The sequence below is a fragment of the Thermobia domestica genome, chromosome 11 (assembly GCF_964235325.1).
Source record: "Thermobia domestica chromosome 11, izTheDome1.hap1.1, whole genome shotgun sequence".
NCBI lineage: Eukaryota > Metazoa > Arthropoda > Insecta > Zygentoma > Lepismatidae > Thermobia > Thermobia domestica.
In genome coordinates this window covers 34,255,758-34,275,867 of record NC_137464.1, presented here as the reverse complement: position 1 = coordinate 34,275,867, position 20,110 = coordinate 34,255,758, and the positions used below count along the sequence as shown (strand labels likewise).

General features: G+C 33.8%; 1 protein-coding gene across 3 annotated transcripts in view; it reads left to right on the top strand.

The window, feature by feature from the left end:
• The first annotated feature begins 352 nt into the window (after nt 1–352).
• Nucleotides 353–20,110, top strand: part of Acf (ATP-dependent chromatin assembly factor large subunit) — a 113,995-nt gene continuing 94,237 nt past the window's right edge. For 2 of the 3 annotated variants that reach the window (XM_081730331.1, XM_081730330.1), the window contains exons 1-4: nt 353–940; nt 9,699–9,837; nt 14,323–14,462; nt 19,626–19,700. In XM_081730331.1, the coding sequence (XP_081586457.1) occupies nt 828–940; nt 9,699–9,837; nt 14,323–14,462; nt 19,626–19,700 (467 nt within the window). In that variant the 5' untranslated portion in view covers nt 353–827. The remainder of the gene's footprint in view (nt 941–9,698; nt 9,838–14,322; nt 14,463–19,625; nt 19,701–20,110) is intronic. The other variant, XM_081730332.1, reaches the window with a different exon arrangement.

Genomic DNA, 20,110 nt, shown 5'->3' with positions numbered 1-20,110 from the left:
CCTATAATCCTGTCTCTAAATTGTATTTGCTAAATACGTTATAAACAAAATAATGAGTTTACAAGTTCACTGAAAACCTTCCTTTTCTCAAAGAAAAATTAATGGAAATGCTCATCGGTTAGTTCCATGAAATTTATAAAAGGTAAAAAAAATATTTAAAGGCGTACATATGCAATTAAATGATTATTATTATCATTTCTGTCAATATAATTTCGGTAACTAAAAATTATAATTTGTTGAATAAATAATTTTCCCACGAAATTTTCGCGCTCTACGAACATATTTTTCTGCTCTTTTGTTTGCTTGAAATGCATTATGGTAGTAAAGCAACCAATCATATGCTCGCATCCACGAAGCTCCTCCTTCCAGAGAAAGCTAGTGTATGTGTATGAGATGTGCTCGTCTAAATTAATTAAATTTTCGTGAAATACATAAGAACTGGAGTATATATTTACCATTGACGATCTTGCAACATTAAAGTGTAACCGGGTGATTTGGTCAATCAACTATGAGACTTACTTTCAAAGATAATTGACATTGTAGATCCACTAGCTCGAAACGTGCTCCTTCCTTTTTCTGGGAGCAATCGTTATGCTGACACTGGCTTTGTCGGAACGTTGGTGCAAGCGATCTTTTATAGTGTAATTGCAGAAACAACTTGCAGTGTGGATTTTTTTTTGTGGGTGTTGTATGGTGCGCTTTATTATTTAGTTATATGTGTATATGATTCACATGTTTCAAGTAATTTTTGACACTTCTTCGGACTGAGAGAATAAAACAGAAATACAACAGTGACAGGGTTTTGCTAATTCCCTCCAAAATTCAACATGCCATTACTGCGTAGACAGCCATTTGAAAGACGGAAACCTCCGCCCGATCTCAAACCAGATGATGAAGTATTTTACTGCAAGCTAACTAATGAAATTTTCAAGGATTATGAGTGAGTGTTTTTCAGTTTGTGTTACGTAATAAGTTGCACCGGGGTATGTAATACTTTAAATCTCCATAACGTAGAGTATCTCGCATTTTGCATTACTGTCAAGGTTGAACATAGTTTAGCGTAGACCTGAACGGAACCAATGTAATCGAGGTCATAGCACAATATAGGTTAAATTGAAGTTATTCGCGGATATCGCGATTCATTAAAAGTCAAATTGTAGTAAGTCTTATAATGTAGCCCTGACTATGCCTGAAATACTAGCATAACTGCGTAATTAGATATCGTAAAGTAAAAGTCCAGTGTAAGTAGGAATTTAATATGCATGGATATAAAAAAATATTCATACCCATTGTGGTGCAAATTAGGAATATGGGTACTTGTGCAGGGGTGCCCGTAGCCGGGTTTTAGAGTGAAGGCTGTGCCTATCAGATAATGGGTGGACGAGGGTCAAGTCCCGCAGGTGGCGCCCCAAAATTAGAACCTTTACGGGAAAATGAGTGAATTATACAAAATTGAAGCGTCATACCAGTCAGAGAGGTAATTAAGATAATTTTACGGTAAATAATTACAAAGAAAAATGAAGTTTAATCTTCGACTAAATGAAAGTGCGTAGTGAAGCCATATTAGGTAAACTGGCTATATGAAGGTGCATAGTGAGGCTAGATTAGGTAAACTGACATAGAGCATGATGTTCCACTATCTTAGTAACTAACCTAGGAAATACATGATGCAATAGGGGAAGAAAGGTGTCGAATGACATTAAGAACACACTACAGTGTCCCACAATACGAAACCCCATTGTAGCTCAGTTCTATCCTATTTTACAGGGTTGTAAATTTGTAGAATCTATATCGAGATCGGTAAGAGTGCACTTTGAGTGAACAAATGATTTTGGTTATCGTTTAGTTTCTCCCCCAATCTTGCAAATGTAAAATCTTCAGTGTTATATACTTCATAAAACGTAGGTAAGCGAGCGAAGGGGGTTAGTAGACCCGCAGGGCTCGTTTAGGTGTGTTTTTTATAAATATTCTGCTCAAAGTGTACTTTTGCCTCGGAATCTTATTTATCATAAGTACAACATAGTAGAAATAGGAAATGGGAGCTGTGCTCCGTACCACGTAATAGTCCATAAGGAAAACGTGATGAAGTGCTATGTGAAAACGGTGTACAAAGGGATCAGGTGCCACGCGCAGGACATGTGTTTTTATGCCATATAAAATGATTTTCCAATATATGCGTATATTCACCGTCACTAACGCGCCTGGTTCCTACGAGCGCGTCTTGCCGCGCGGGCAACCTAGCACAGGATGGTTTATTTTATAATAGGGTTATATGTCCGTATGCTGTATTTTTACTTAGCCCTCCTAAAGCCAATCTGCACCCATTACTGTAAGTCTTTCCTCACAGTGATGTGATGAGAGAAGTTCACAATTTCATTCAATCATTGTTTCGGTGTTTCTGAATATGAAAGTTTGTAACACTGAACCGTTGGTATGGAAAAAAGTGGGCCCTGCGGGGCTTCTAACCTCCATCGCACGCTCAACTATATTTTGTGAAATAAATAATACTGCATATCTTACATGTGCAAGATTGGGAAAGATACTAAATGTCAGCAAATTGAAGCCGCAATTTAACATATATTTGTGAAATACGATTACAACTGAAATATGACAATGAAAGAATAGTAATCGTGAATAAGGTATATAAACAGGATCATAAGTAATTAGGCAAATAACGTTTAAAACAGGTTTATGTTCATCTAGTCACGAGGAGATATCAGCGGAACGTTAGCTGCGGGACAATTTTTCATTGAAAGTGGTACAATAAAACTGGAGAATGCTGAATTTGAGGGAAAAGGTTGACATGGGGGCCAGAATGGTTACTTTGAGGTTGCGTGCATGATGCCTTTTGGCATGGGTATTCGTATACTTATGTGTAGGAAATGGCGAACTTATTGAGAAAGAAAAGGAGCTTGCTATTTGTTTTTATTTTTATAATCATTGAACTTCTGGATATAGTATATAGCAGCTTTTTCACTTTTTTTTTTTTTTTTTTTTTTTTTTTTTTTTTTGCCATATTCTATTCCGATTCAGTCGTTTTATAGTTTCATATGTTAAATTGGGATCCATAATATAAGTAGTAGTTGTATGAACGGGTTAGAAGCCTCGCAGGGGTTCGTTGGGTTCTCTTCTCGACAAAATGGGCAATCACTTCCACTTACCTTTACCTATTGCCTTTAAAAAAATGTATACGATATTTTCTCAACACTATCAACTCATTTCTCCTGTAAATCATCCTGTTTTTCACTAATTTTGACCCCCCATTTTTAAACAGTTCCGAACTTTTGTACTGAAGTAGAAGACGAAACTATGTTACCCGGAAGAGAAACGCTAGACAGATATAATCTTCAAACAGTGCCCTCTCTTGTGTGTTCGGTACCAAGACCGTTGCTTTCACTCTCTTTATCCAACATTCTTTATTGGATTTTAGCCTAAAACAAATATTTCGTGTAAACATACCTACAGGGTGGGCACAAAGTACCATCACCCCCCTACCTCGTACTAAATATTGAAACTCTACAAGCTTTAATTATATCGTACACATTATTGATCGAGGTTTTTGTGTAATGGACACCTGTTTAATGTCTAACAGAATAGTATGAACTCCGTGCATTACAAAATACATTGCCTAGTTTTGTGGGATATTTTTTTATCAGCATTGATGGAGTAATCGTCTGAAACCAAGTCTTTTGGTATCTTTCAGTTGATCAATCGTAGCATAACGTTGTGTTGCAGCAGTATTATTGAATCGCCAGAGCGAATTGTCATAGATCATTAAGCCTGGGTATCGAGATAGTCAGTCAACTTTAACAATGAAGATGATCTATGGCAAATGCAATGTCCTAGAAACATCTCATTGAGGTACCAGAGTGACAAAAGTGAGGAGCAGCTCCATTTCGCTCAAACAAACATGTCCGTTTGACCCCTCGAGTCTCCAAAAAAGGAAAGAAGCAGTTTCTTAGCATATTAAGATATCGATGTTGGTTAACAGACCCATAAAAAGAATATGGACCGTAAATTTCTTTGATATTCACGGCAGCCCACATCATGACTGTTATTCTCAATCTCCTTATTAAGATAAGGGTTTTCCTTTGACTAGAAGATAACATTTCTTGCTAGGGAGCTTCGGTATATGGCAAATTCATCACTAATAATCACTTTTTCATTTTCCGGGATAATGTCAAACACCTGAACAAGTGCGTCACATGCCTCTTTGTTTCGGTTTAAATCATTGTCAGACAGGGTTGGCTGGTTTAAACCCAAAAACAAAAAATGTTCGTAAAAGTGTAAGTGTTTGTAAAATCTTGATGAACACATATTTGTGGGTTATCACGTTTCACTCCCGTATATTATTCGTATTATATTCAGACCTAAATTCCCCATTCATTACTCAAAAAGATTATACTACAAAAGCAACTTTTTTTTACAAGTTTATAAATGTTTATTTTGTGATTTTTTTGTAGTTATTATTGTTATGTAATTGCAATCGAAGAAAAATTCTAAATATTGTTTCGTTTCAATGTTTACTATTGATAAAATACATCGAAAATGCCGTACTTTGTGTGTGTGTGTGTGGGGGGGGGTCATACAGACCCCACGAGAGGCATTTAGTGAAATAAGTATCTTTGGTATCTATCTATGTATAAATGAGTTTGAACCAAAGTGGACTCAAATAATTCGTATCTTTATTCACTTTTCTTGATATGCAGATTAAGTCGGTGTATTTCTTTAATTTGGACCGATAAAAGTCGTTGTTAACTAACTTGAACTAAATTAGTTCTGTACTCCGTAGTACTTTGAAATTGTTCATATGTAATTCTGTGTAATTGTTTCACTTGTGCAACTGTTTATCTTTTTGTCCTTCTGAAATGACTCTTGACAGTTATATTAAGAAGCATGTAAAGATCAGTACAACGTATTTATATATATATATATATATATATATATATATATATATATATCAGGATTCCTTCGTGAGTGAGTCGGCAGACGTATCGCATTTGTAGCCAATTAGTCCTGGTTCTGAGTTCAAATGGAGGACAATTTCTCTCGGATGTAACTCGAGAAGCGGTTTTTATTCCGCTTTAAGCTTATGTGATCTCTTCCAGCATAACCCGGTTGTTGCATAATAGCATCAAGGCGAAACAAACTTATTTCTGTCCATATATGATATGAATACATAGAGCAAATCATTTAAACCATAAAAACCTGGTTTAAACCAAAAAAAACTTTTTTTTTTTTAATATAAATAAAAACCATGGTTTTTGCCAACCCTGTTGTCAGATAATTCTTGAACAATTTCCTGCTGATCTGGCTATAAATTTAAGTTTCATGTGTTTGCGCAAAGTTGACCGGGGTATACCAAGTTCCACGGACATTTTCCAAGTTGACTTCATTGCTAATCTCTCCACTTAAACTGCGACTTCCCTGCATTGTTTCTCTCTTATTGGTAGTCGATCTCTTAATGATTTATTCTTAACTTTGCCGATAGAAAACAGCTTCTGAATCCCAACGCGGAAGTGTTTTCGGCTGTAGTGGTTGCTTTCGTTGGAATCGTAGCTGGAAATTCATTACATACCAGTTCCAACGTTTTCCCTGTTCTAGCCTCTCGTGAACCCAAGTACTTGTGATGATGCATTCTTCATGGTATTTGTATCAGGCATTATTCATACCTGAGATAAGGAGATACATGAAATTGTCACACACACACACACACAATATATATATATATATATATATATATATATATATATATATATATATATATATATATATATATATATTTATATATATATATATATACAGTTTATGTAATTAGTTTACATACTTGTAGTTTAATTATTTTATATTTAAGGGGGAGGGTGACGGGACTTCTGCCCGCTCTGTGGTAAAAATGAATGCTTGCAATGAATAAGAGGTGTCAGTCCTTAGGAAACTTGTTTTGTCTAAAGCACATAGTATTTGTGAAGCCATACCCGCTGGTCGAGTGGCTAGCGCATGTATCTTTGCTGCATATAGTTTCGGGTTCGATTTCCAGTGAGAGCATAAAAAAGTTGAATTTTACAATCATTCGCTTTCATTAATCATCCGTTTTCTTTAGCCTAAAGGCCATAACTTTGGGACGTTGAACTAAAATTTCACTTCACTGTTTACGGTTGCACGCAGATTCTTATTTTGTACGCTGATTATTATTAATTTTGAGTAGGATGCTGTCAGACCCCAAGTTAAAAATCTTGGCAGTGTCTGTCCCTGTACGCTATGCACAGAATAATCGACTTGAGATTTATTTGAAACTACGCTGAAGATCCATTTTTATTTTTTCATTCATTAATGTGAATAAATGTTGCTTGATTGATGTTTCAAGTACTTTTGTCACTTCTGTACAAGGCTTCAAACTTAAATATCGGTTGTAGACGTACGTCTGCTGGGCATGGAAAGCATAAGTTGATGTATTTCACATTATTTTCATGTAAATCCGTTATTTATTTATTTATTTCTATCCATTTGCTCTTCAAAGTCCCTTTTGAAAATGCAATTCTTTCTTTCATGTCAGTGCAAAACATAACCATTACAAGTTCCTCATGCAGCTTCATGTCCTTGGAAGCCACCAGAAACAAATGATGCATCAAGTGCTGGCGGAAATAGCTCCAGGCTTGACCCATCCATTATTTGGAAGTTAAATATGTAAGACAGTCTAGTAAATCACATGAAATGCGCTAAATTAAAAAGTGTAATGCTGAATATTAGTCTACTTAATTCTAACGTATGCCATTGAATGTAAGAAAAGGTCTTAACTTAAATAAAGTTAAAATTAAAAATACATATTTATTGTTGAAAAGATTGGATGAAAACCTTCCGCCACAAAGATTATGTTCTGCGGAACAACACGAATCTGAGATCTGAAATTTTGTATGGATAGTACAATTTAGAGCTTTTTAAATATGATGTTATGTAATCAGATATAATAGTTGATGGGTACTTGGTGTTTACAAAATAAGGCAAATTAAACGTTTCGTAACTATTAGAAACATTTAGATAAGGAACCAATAAGAAAGCGATTTTTTTTTTTTTTTTTTTGGTACAACTGATAATTGTGTCAACTAACATTAGCCATCTTCCTAGATTTCTGTAATTTCTGAATACTGCTTGAACTTCCGAGCTTTTGACTCTTCCGTAATCAGGGAGGATAAAAACACCAGAAAAAAATAAATGAATGGAACGAACATACAAGGAGAGGGCAGTGCTGGAACACATTTTATCAACTCGTGTCACTACTACTTGACATACGATGGTTGATTTTGTCAAAATGTGTTCCAGTACCGTTTTTTCCTTGGTAAGTCCATTCTACTTATTGTTTTCCTTGATATCATTTTTGTTCTTCCTGTTCTTATCCTCCGTGACCAAGACACCAGGGGAGAGTCGAATGCTCGGAAGTGCAAGTAGTAGTCAGGAATTACACAGATATATAAATAGAATAATAGGCTAGTTAGAATTGCTGAGTGTGACTTTAAATTGTCTGAAGTTAACATTAGCAATAGCCAGTCGAGCTGATGGTGTACCATCATAGTTGAGCTAAGAATGTTGGTAACCACTTGTTACCAGAAAGCAGGTGGATAGTGCATATCGAATAATTGTTTTTAAACCTGGTTGTGGAACAACCACCAAAGAACCGAACGACTGGTCGAAATGTAGATATATTTACTTTGATGTAAAGAGAATTTCAATGACACATATCCCTAGGCAGTTGATTATATTAAAGATCCCCGAAAAATCATCTGTATTATGCGTAGTGAAGTTTGAATTAGCTACTATATTTCTTGAACAACTTTACAGCAGGGTTGGCTGGTTTAAACCAGCTGTGGGGGTTCATACAAACCCCACGAGAGTCATTTATTGAAATCAAAAATATCTTTGATTCTATTTTTATATATAAATGAGTCAGAGCCAAAGTGGACTCTCATAATTCGCATCTTTATTCACTTTTCTTACTGAAAGGCAAATTAAGTCGTATTCCTTTAACTTGGACTGATAAAAGTTGTAGTGAACTAACTTGGACTAAATTAGTTCTTCTGTACTCTGCAGTATTTTGAAATTGTCCATATGTAATTCTGTATAATGGTTTCACTTGTACAACTGTTTATCTTTTGTCCCGAAATGACTCTTGGCAATTATATTAACAAGTATGTGAAGATCAGTACAACGTATTTTTATCAGGAGTCCGTCGTGAGTTAGTCGGGGGACGTATCGCATTTGTGGCCAATTAGTTCTGATTTCGAGTTCAAATGGAGGACAATTTCTCTCGGATGTAAGCCGAGAAGCGGTTTGGATTCTACTTTAAGCTTATGTGACCCCTTCCAGCAAAACCCGGTTGTTGCACATCACCAAGACGAAGCAAACTTACTTTTGTTCATAAATAATATAAATACATAGAGCAAATTATATAAACCAAAAAGACCGGGTTTAAACAAGAGAACCTGTTTTTTGGTTTTTTCAATAACCACCATGATTTTGGCCAAACCTGCTTTACAGTGAAGAGCGTAATTATTCCTCTGGATTACTTGAACTACTTTTTAAGTGAGGCTTGTAGTCATTGAGTATTTCGCAGTGTAATTAATATAATTCATGTTTATCACTCCATTTGCTGACAAGGAACTAGTCAAGTGGACAAATCTTTGCCTTGTCTTCGAACGTTTATCTGCTATATGAATTGCGTAAAGAATATGTTAATTTATTATTAAAGAAATAAAGAAAGGCTAATGGTATTTGTTATTGGTTGTCTTATTTTATCCGACAATTTTTGTTTTGTTTCGATTTTTGTATCAGAAACAAATTTCCTAAGAAAAAATCTTAAATAATCTCTTGCGTTTAGATTACAGTATTTTCTTCATGCCTGTAAGAAAGAACTCAGTTCGTAGTCATAACAAACACTCAAAAAAACCGTTACAAAAGACAGCAGCCATTCCATGTATGCTTTCTCATCAACTGTTGTAGTACTCACAAGTTTTAAGACTGCAAGCTGAATTCTTGCCGGCATAAAGAATAAAACTTACAGACCACCACACTGAATTCTTACTACAATTCTTTTAAAATAAATCATGAAGCATTTTCTTGAGAAATAACAAACAAAATTATAAGGCGTTAAGAAAACTCTTCAGAAGTAAATTACCTCTTTAGGGCCGTATATTAGGGTTATTAACAAAATGTTTATAAAATATAAGCAAAGTATTTTTAAAGGATTAAACTGTCTTGTGAATATTTTCGTAGGCTAATAAGTTATTTATCCAACATCATTCAATTCTTTATAAAATGTTTATTTGTGGAATGGGAAGAAAATAGCTTGAGTCCGAAAAGAACTCGCTTCTGGTAGATTTTTTGAGGACAAATCAGTTATGTCATAGTGTCAGGCTATTAACGAATTATTTATTTATGAGATATGAACAAAATTAGCTGAGTCGTTTTTGAGAAAGTCTGATAAGTTGCAGACATTTTTTTTTTTTTTTTTTTTTTAGATAAAATCTCTTCAGAAAACGTAGAATTGCTTCATAGGAGTTAATTTGTACGTAATATAATTTAATTCAGTAAAATAGAAATATGTTTAATATGTAAAAGACATTCTAATGTGGCTTTAGATGATAAGTATAAATTATTCAAGAGCGCAATGTGTATAATATTTTGTGATTCTATAATTTTTCTTCCAGTGAATTTTATGAGCGGATGATACTTTGTAATTCGCTTGTGTGGTCATGTGCAGTTACGGGGAAACCAAATCTTACGTACACAGAAGCTCTTGCGAGTGAGAGAAATGCCCAAAAAGTGTTGAATGATTTCCCATCCAAGGTATGTACCGTACATTTGATACAGACTGAGTGACACTAGCGTAATTACCTAGAAAATTATTCGAAGGTGTATATGTACTCAGAACTAGATTGTAGAACTTGGTTTGTACTGGAAAAGAAATTGCATGAATATTTCTGTCTATGAAATTCCTCTCGTTAAAAGTTGCCTAAAATTCCCTCTTCGCGAAATATAGAAAATAATACCTGCATTAGTAGGTCTGCTTTTATAATTATCATTTGACAAACTAGAATTTAAAAAATTTTGAACACAGAGGGAATTTCGTGCAGCGTAGAGAAATTCATACATGCATTTTGTATCTCCGGAACGGTATGAGATATTAATGCAATGAAATATTATGAACTACATTGTGATCCTTAATGTCTACGAGAACCCATGTAAATGATCAGACTCAGTAATTGTGTAAGCATGTTTTTCAGGTAGTATTTTGAAAATATTGACATCTTAACATTTGTAACTTGATATAAATTTTTAATTTTTGATCATAATGTTTACGTGATCGAAGGCCAAGTGCTTAGTAAATGCTTTATCAAAATCAAGTTTTTTTTTTTTTTATTTATTATTATTATTAATGTATACATGTGAATAGTTAAGAGAAAGTGAGCTCAAATCAAATAATTTGTATGTTTATTCATTTCTTTTATTAATTTCCAAATTAAGTATTTCTGACTCATTCAGCTAACTTGAACTAAATTAGATCTTCTGTACTCTGTAATCTTGAAATTGTCCATTTATTTTAATAACGTGTATAATTGTGTGCAGTGATTTCACTTGTGCAGTTGTGTATCATTTGTTTTCCTGAAGTGACTTAAAATATTTACAAAGAAGCAAGATCAGTACAATGTATTTCTATCAGGTGTCCTCTGTGAATAAGTCGGTAGACTCGTCGCTTTTTATAATCAAGGGATTTCTAGATTTTCAGAGATAAAAAACGAGGATCGTATGATCTATTAAGAAGAAGAAAAATATAGGTGAGAATTGACATTTAACAAACCTATATGGTTTCACATAGTAAAACACAATACTTTTGACTGGAAATCGGGGCAGTTTCATTAAAATGTAATTGCAACACGCAGAAAAAATTATTAAAATTCCCCGTGGGGGATTATGTGGCTCGGATTTCAAGTTAAACCGTACATCCTCGTCTCATGGAACTTCGATGCTGAGAAAGACATTATTCTCAGATGTAACCAACGAAGTATATTACACAAATCTTCGTTGCCTTTTAAATGTATTTTAATGAAGATTACATCTTTAACTTTTTTTTTTTCGTTCAAAAATACTTGGAAGACATATTTACAAAATTCACAAGCACTTAAAGGTCTGCGTTTAATAGTTCACAGCAACTTCTGTTCTTCACATCAGTACATCACAATCGATGATATGAGTCCAACTACAATTACAACCAGGCTTGTGAAGAAAGAAAAAAATAAGCCAGTGGGTTTTATTGTGTGCGTACATTTAAAGTTGTATTTGTACTAAAATATCATTTTAGCATTCGTTCTATTGTACACATTTGGAGTGAAACTATGGATTTCCCTTATTGTACAAAGCAAATCCATGACTAGCAATCTGCATTTCGTAGAACACACTTTCCACTTCGATTTGTAGATGAGAGGAGTAACAGAGGTGGGTAATTCTATATAATGTAGAATAGGAATAGTATCTCGTATTACACCCAAGGACCGCCGTGTGGACTTTGTGGTGGACAAACACCGTGTTCGTGGGTTTTCTCGGGGTTCTCTCGTTTGCTCCCACTTTCTTCATTCCACCATTTGGCATAATCACCGTCTTTAGCCTAACCGGCATAACCATGGGACGTTAAACTCAAAGATTTTATTTAATTTTTACACCCAAGGGCCAATCATCCTGACTGAAGATTTCCGTCAAATCATCCCAGGCAAATACTAGGATAGTACTTCAAGCCAGAGATGAAAGGAAACTACTTTATTAACCCTTATGCCACAACGCTGTATGACGCACGTATATAATCATTTATCCCCCAGAACCTATGCTTGCTTTAAAGTGATTTTTTTGTCCAGAGGGGATAATCAATAAGCATTTCCACTCTTTTCGTTCGGCGATATAAGATGATCTGACTGCATTTGAAACGATGCCACGTGTTTTGGGGTAGCGTAGAAATATTTTTGTTTTTGCTTTGCAAAACTAGAAGGGAAAGAAAAAGTTAGCGGTATTGTTTGTTGGTACGTTAGAAAGAATTGAACATTATAGCATTTTCTCCCATTCCTTTCCTGACACCCAGAAAATTTTATATAATTTAGTTCTGAGTCAAATAAGTGAATGATGTTTCACCTGCTATGTATGTGTAATAGATGGTGTATTAGGACAGGGTGTCTATCGGTCACGAAAGTCACGAAATTTAGCTTTTGGGTCACGATTTTTTAAAACTGTACAAATGTAAGTACAGATTAAAATATTTTGTTCTATAAAACGTCAAAGTTCAATACCAGAAATGTCTATCGTCAGCTTTAGACGCTACAAATCGCAAACAAAGTACGTTTCTATCGCATGGATGAAAATTCGGCCTAATTCGCATTGAAAATATTAGGAAATTTTATGATTTGGTAAAGAAAAGATCACGAAATTTCATTTTGGAATTTTAGTAGACACCCTGTAGGATAAGAGTATTACTGGCATCGATTCTCTGACAGTATCTCATTTGTATCGTCAAACAGGGTTGTGAAATATTTTTCCCTCGTAACTATTCTACATATTGCAATGGAACTTTGCACACGCATTACGTATAGACCATAGTACAGGGTGGTCCAAAAGTAGGTATACTGTACCGTACTAATCAGCTTATTCCATTTTATATCATTTCTTATTGTTAGCCATTAAATAGACGTAGTTTCATTATTATTTGTTTTTAATGTGTTTTTACTTACATCTTAAGCTCGAAAGAGCCGAAGCAAATAAATTAGAATGTTATACTTGATCAATGCAGGGGTGTATACCACTTTTGGGACACCCTGTATTTTTCAAGGTAGATAATGTTAGGCTACCTATAGCTGGGGCGCTCCAAGGGGGCACTGAATTTCAAAGTAGGGATTTTTCTGGAAGGAAATTTCCTATTTTACTCCAGATTTCTCTTCTCATACATCATACGTACATGCGCGTGATACCATTTGAAAGCTTGATTTATTCTGAAGAAAATGATGCATCAATTATGATACCTGAGTGAAGAAGAGTTCAGACATAGGTTTTCATAATCTGATGAGTTTGCTGTTACGTACCAGAATGTTCAGATCAAGTTTGAGCTGCGATGTAAAACATAGTTTTTAAATAAAGGTAACGAAATACTTTCGAAGAACTGGAATTTAACATATAAAATATGAGTTTAACAGTTACCTAATCAAGAAATAGTTGACGGAATGATAATGTGGAAGGAAATGGGAAAACTCTAAGGGTCCGTTGCTAAGGAAGCAACATGAAGCTAAGAGCAGACGTTAAATTATGTTTTAAACTGGAAAAACATGCTACTGAAACAGTAGAATTGATTGAGACAGTTGTATATGGATAGTTGTTTATCTTACAGATATTCAGATAGTATACACATTTCAAAACTGAATACTTAAGATGAACGCAGGCTTGTATGTAAGCTTTCTGTTTGTAATCATGAACTCGTTGCAGAAGTCAGAGAACGAATACAGAGAAAATCGTTGTTTGAGGATGACATGATTTGATAATAATTCGCGTAATTGTAGTGGAAGTCTTAGGCGACAGTCATTTCCCGGTTTGTGTTCCACTCCTTATGTGGTGCTCAGTACGTAGCAGACATCCCAAGTTACTCGTTAAAATAAAAACCTCATAAACATGATTGTGTTTAGAGAAACTGAGTTTTGGGCACGATCCCACAACTAAACGCCGGTGTTTAATGATATCATCGTCAGTTTTTTAAGTAAAAAAATGTTTCTACAACATAAAGGAATATTTACGATAAGTTTTCTTCTGGGGAAGAAACTCTTATCACTTTTGTATTCGAGTGTTCTGGAATACACATGAGAGAATGTTCTGCACGATAATGCACTTGCTTACCGACAGTAGCTATACAGCAGTTTTTAAGTTACAAATGTATGCGTTCAGTGCCTGCATAATTCAGTGGATTTATGTTCCAAAGAGAATGAAAAGATGAAGAGACTTAACGATTCAGGTATCTGGTTTTCAATTCAGAATCTTTTGGGAGAGTTAGAGGGGCTGATATCAAACTACTCTTTATTTAGTCTGTTACAAATCTTGAATAGGAAGTCAAAAGCCTTTTTGTTGAATATATATAACATAGTAAGCCGTTTAACTTAGTAACTGAAAGTCTTTTGACAAAGTACAACGAACTTTCGATTTTACTGTGCAGAATTTTTCGAATATACATCGTAAAATTGTATATTTTAAAAGATATTTCAGTTGCTTTTCCAGTCATAAGTCATTGCAAATTATTATTTTGATTTTCAGTTAAGAATACCTGTCTTGTTTTTGGCCAATTTGACGCACAGAACTTGTCTGGGAGATTTGGCTGAAGATGTTTTCGTATATGCGCGGGACAGATACTTTGTGGGTGAGAGGGTTGAAGTACAGCTCAGCGACGATGGCTGGTAAGTGTTAAATTTTCTTTTCTGATATGTATCTTGCACAGTCAAGCATAGTAGTTACATAAATGTTGAAGTGAGTACCTAAAAGTTACTCTATCCAGTTTATTTTGAATTAAGTCTGTCGATAAAAGTTATCTACGTATTTTTATGGGGGGCATTGACCTTACTTTCAAATACTAAAACAGCTGCCAAACTAGATTTGATACTTAACAGAGTTGCATGGCAATGCGTAGTATTATTACACAGACGTTAAATTTGGTAACAGTCTTCATATAACTATTTACATTTGATGCACTTTTCGTTTATAATCCTCTACGATGTTTTAGTATCTTTCCTTCCTGAGAGCATTGTCTTGCAGGATTTTTTCTCATTGAACTGTTTCTGTTCACATCCTTCTGTCTTCCTCGTGGTATACGGGAAACAAAACCAGCATAAAGAATGTGAATAGAAGCCTTTCACTGTTATTTTGAGAAAAAACACGCAAGACGATGCTCTTAGTAAGAGGACTATAAATTAAATGACTATTTTATTATTTAATAAAGGCACATTAATATCCAAACCTTAACGTGTTAAATAATTGTCTACTACATGACTTTAAAAGAACATTCGGAACTTTACGTATCGCACTTTATTCAAAAGCAAATTGGAGGGTTTGGATTATATAAGTCTATGTTACGAAGAAGTTACCCACCACCTGTAGGCAATATGCGAATACGTAATTGAAAATGCATTTGGTACACCTATAGCAATTAAATAGCATGCTTACAGGCTTGTGCCTGTAGATTGTATCTTCGAAAGTAATCTCAAGGGGTGATGACTTGTCTTTATCATTCGACGTAAAAAAGAAAGAAAAAAAATTGTATCGTTGAATTCATATTGCTAAAGTAATAACTTGGACTAACAGAATTTATTTGAGTTGAAGATGGTTCAAAACAATCCGTCAGATTGTATTATCTTAATGAACACTTCGTACAACAAGGCAAGTTAGGTAAACTCTCTAAGGAAGAAAATGAAAAATAATTCACAAAACGTAATACTTCGTTTTATACATACGTAACAACTGAAAAATATGTTGGAACTATGGAGTAGTAAGTTAAATTATAAAAGTTACTGTAAATATATTTTTAATTTGAGATTTGTGAAAAGTATAATTAAAATTATGTAATGAGAAAAAGCAAAAAGGCATACTCACCGCAAAAAATATGTAGCAGAATTTTCTTCTATATGCAACAGGTAGGGCTTTCGGAAAATGCAACTTCCTTCTTCAGCCTGTGGTAGACTTCAAAAAGGATATATATATATATATATATATATATATATATATATATAATGAAGAAAGGTTAAAAAATGGTTAAAAGGTTAGGATATGAAAAAACTTCCGTCAAACATTAAAACACACGGGAATAGAAACTCACTGACATTGTACACTGCTGTTGACTGTTTTCTGTTCTTGCTTTCCAAATGGTGAAAGTATGTAGTGGAAAGATTACTCCAAATAATATTTATTTCTCCTCTATCCAGGTTAAGTGAGGCTCTTTCTTTGTGAATATAATATGATACTTTAATTTTTCGTTCCCTTGCTGTATTTGCTTTTTCAAGTAAACATGATTCCACGATATAATGGTTATAATCTCTAAGATGCGTTGCTAGACCGGATAACTGTTGCGGATTCCGAGATTTCGAGGTACGAACGTGCTCAGTTATTCTAGTATAAATGTTCCTTTTTGTTTGACCTATATACACTTTATCACACTGACATTTCACCCAATAGACGCCACTGCTTTGTAAAGGGTCAGTAAAAAATGCTTTAAGATTGGTATGTATTTATCTACAGATTTTGAAGGAACTTCTGAAATTTTGATGTTGTGTCTTTGCAGAATCTTCTTGATTTTTGCTGAAATATGTGGAACCAAAGGGACACTAATCCATCTGTTAGTTACTGCATCTGTTGGTTGATGGTGGGTGCCGACTATCTCCTGTTGTACCTGTTTATCAAAGATTTTTGATAAACATTTTCTTCAAGATTTTTGGAAACCATTTTCCTGTCCAATTTATAATAAACACTGTATTTCCTTGTTGAGATCCGCATATAGGTTTGAAAGTAAAAGAAGCTCTCCTAAAAAAGTTTTTCCAAACATTTAATTTCTGAAGCTATGAATGTGATGATTTGTTTTCGGTATACCGAAGTAACAAATCTATTGTTATATCTTTTAATGGTAATATCAAGAAAGTTACGAGCACCATTTTCTTCAAGTTCCTTCGTAAATTTTATTCTAGGGTTAATTCGATTAAACTCATCGAACAGTTTATTTAATTCTTGAGGTTTATTGTATAAAATCAAAGTATCATCAGCATATCGAAAATATCTAATACAAAGAAATTTAGGAAGGATATTTGTTTCAAACATGTCCAGTATCAAATTAGAAAGTATTGGAGAAAAGGGTATTACCTATAGCCAATCCATCGTCCTGTCGAAAAAGGTGTCTTCAAATTGGAATAAATTTGTTACTTCGGTATACCACAAACCTGCTGGTATAAAATGTATTAACTTCAAATCATCACATTCAGGCTTTAGAAATTAAATGTTTGGAAAAACTTTTTTAGGAGAGCTTTTTTACTTTCAAACCTATCTGCGGATCTCAGCAAGGAAATACAGTATTTATTACGAATTGGGCAGGAAAATGGTTTCCAAAAATCTTTGTTCAAATGATACAAACAGGTACAACAGGAGATAGTCGGCACTCACCATCGACCAACAACAGATGCAGTAACTGACACATGAATTGGTGTCCCTTTGGTTCCACATTTTTCAGCAAAAATCAAGAAGATTCTGCAAAGACACATCATCAAAATTTCAGAAGTTCCTTCAAAATCTGTAGATAAATACATAACCAATCTTAAAGCATTTTTTACTGACCCTTTACAAAGCAGTGGCGTCTATTGGGTGAAATGTCAGTGTGATAAAGTGTATATAGGTCAAACAAAAAGGAACATTTATACTAGAATAACTGAGCACGTTCGTACCTCGAAATCTCGGAATCCGCAACAGTTATCCGGTCTAGCAACGCATCTTAGAGATTATAACCATTATATCGTGGAATCATGTTTACTTGAAAAAGCAAATACAGCAAGGGAACGAAAAATTAAAGAATCATATTATATTCACAAAGAAAGAGCCTCACTTATCCTGGATAGAGGAGAAATAAATATTATTTGGAGTAATCTTTCCACTACATACTTTCACCATTTGGAAAGCAAGAACAGAAAACAGTCAACAGCAGTGTACAATGTCAGTGAGTTTCTATTCCCGTGTGTTTTAATGTTTGACAGAAGTTTATATATATATATATATATATATATATATATATATATATATATATATATATATATATTATATCCTAACCTTTTAACCATTTCTTAACCTTCCTTCATGTTTTTTATCCTTTTTGAAGTCTATCACAGGCTGAAGAAGGAAGTTGTATCTTCCAAAAGCGCTACCTGTTTGTTGCATGTAGAAGAAAATTCTGCTACATATTTTTTGCGGTGAGTAATAGCCTTTCTGCTTTTTCTCATTGAATATAATCACTGCTTGCAATATTGTGATAAAATTATATAGTTAATTTTTAAAAATATATAATAGAATATAAAACTGCATAGATGGTCTTGTTTTCGTTAGTAAATGTTTTATATAGTGAGTTATACACTAAAACACAAAGCACTTTTTGTATTTACATATTTAAAATGTTTACGACAAAAATATTTCAAAATTTAACCAATAAAGTTCACATTTTGATTAGTGAAAGATGTTAGTTTTTAAAACTTTTTTTTAAAAGATAGGCATTATTTTATTGTTTTTTTATTTGATGAAGTGCAAATTACTTTTTATATTAGCCGTGATAAACTTAAGTTATATTGTTTATAACAAAAAATAGTAACATTGTATATTTTTGAAATCTATTAATTTTTATTTAATTAATGTAGCTTTGTTACTTTTGAGTAACGTAAGAAATGACTATTTTAAACTTGGATTCTATAATAAATATTAAGACTTAAAAATAAAAGAAAATGTGTCAGTTCTTTATAATAAAGACACTAGTTATTAAGCACTGCCATATTTAGCACATAGAACAAATATACAAGCTGTCAAGTAAAATAATTTAGAATATTATGTTAACTATTGGCGCAATACAAGAATTTGTAAACTGAAAAATGAACACGCCATATAAAACCTATCATAAGGAGGATATGGAACATGTGATCACACATGTCAGCGACACCTACGTGAATTTTATGTCAGTACATCGTATTTGATATGCACGTGGACTGGAAGCAGCAAGCACGACAGACGGCAGTGTTATGCTGTACTTATTGAACTCATGAAGATGCCATAATGTTTCGACTGAAAAATTTCTTTTTACTGCAAGCAAGTGCTTTGAAACTATTTCTAACAGCTTCGAAAGTATCGTTCTTATAATATCGTAATATTGTGACGCTGGGTCATATATGGTCTTAAGAAATAGCCGCTCTTCTACAACAGTCTCACAGAAAGTATTCTAACATCCACTCTCTCGTAGCCCAAAGCTTTTTTCTTCTAGAGCATACATTGGCTTCCTTAATAGTAAGATGGTTTCCTCCGAAATGTGTGTCTTAGCTAGTACGAGTAAGTGACGTTAGGACTTCCTCATTTTTTTATTTGACCGTCCCTACATTTTAAACTATTCTCGCTTTACTGGTTGTGTAGTAAGTTCCATACTTTGTTTTTTCGGGAAAAATATAAGAGTGCCGATTATTCATTTTCCAAAACAGATGCTGGAAAGAGATTATGTGTCAGATGAATTTTGACTGATATTGCCAGATAAGTGCAAGGTAACACTAAGAAATGTGTTATGGAAAAAGTATTTTTAATACGTGTATGGATTCGGTAACAAAGTGTAAATTTGTGTTCGATAACCGTACTTCGTAGTGTTTGAATGCAAAATATGACATGAGTATAGTTTTCTTTTTTTACAAGTAAAAATTTTGATACTATAGTGTAGACATCCTGATAAAAGATTATCTTTCTTGTACGATATAGTGCATTTTAAGTTGTTTAGCAATATCAGTATAAATCGGTATTAAGAACAGAAATTATGAAGCGCATAATTCAATGTATAACTTCCATTACAGGTACGAATGCCGAGTTTTGCAAGTAGTCCCGCCATCAGATAAATATTGTTTGGATTATTTAACGTCAGGAAAGGGGTATGTAATAGACTAAATAGTACATTATATAGAAATATAACTAATTGAACATATAGAACATATATCAAAATATAACACAATGCTAAGCTGCACGTATTCCTGTGATTATAATTTTTCATTTATATTGGTGACAAGATACTCGAATTGCTTTTCATCAGGATCATTTTTGAATTTAAATTGACTTCAATTCAACTGGCAAATTCATGTTGCGTTCCGTATTTTACTTCCCAAGAAAAAAGTATAAAACCTTAGAATGTCCGGATTCACTCGCCTTGCCTCTATATAATTGGCAGAGGCTCCAATAAGAATTTCAGAAAACTCCCTGAAACGGTGAGCCGTAAACTGTGAAATTAATCTCGCCTTGAAATTAGGAGATTTTAAATGGAGTGACTCATAAAGGATCATTAATA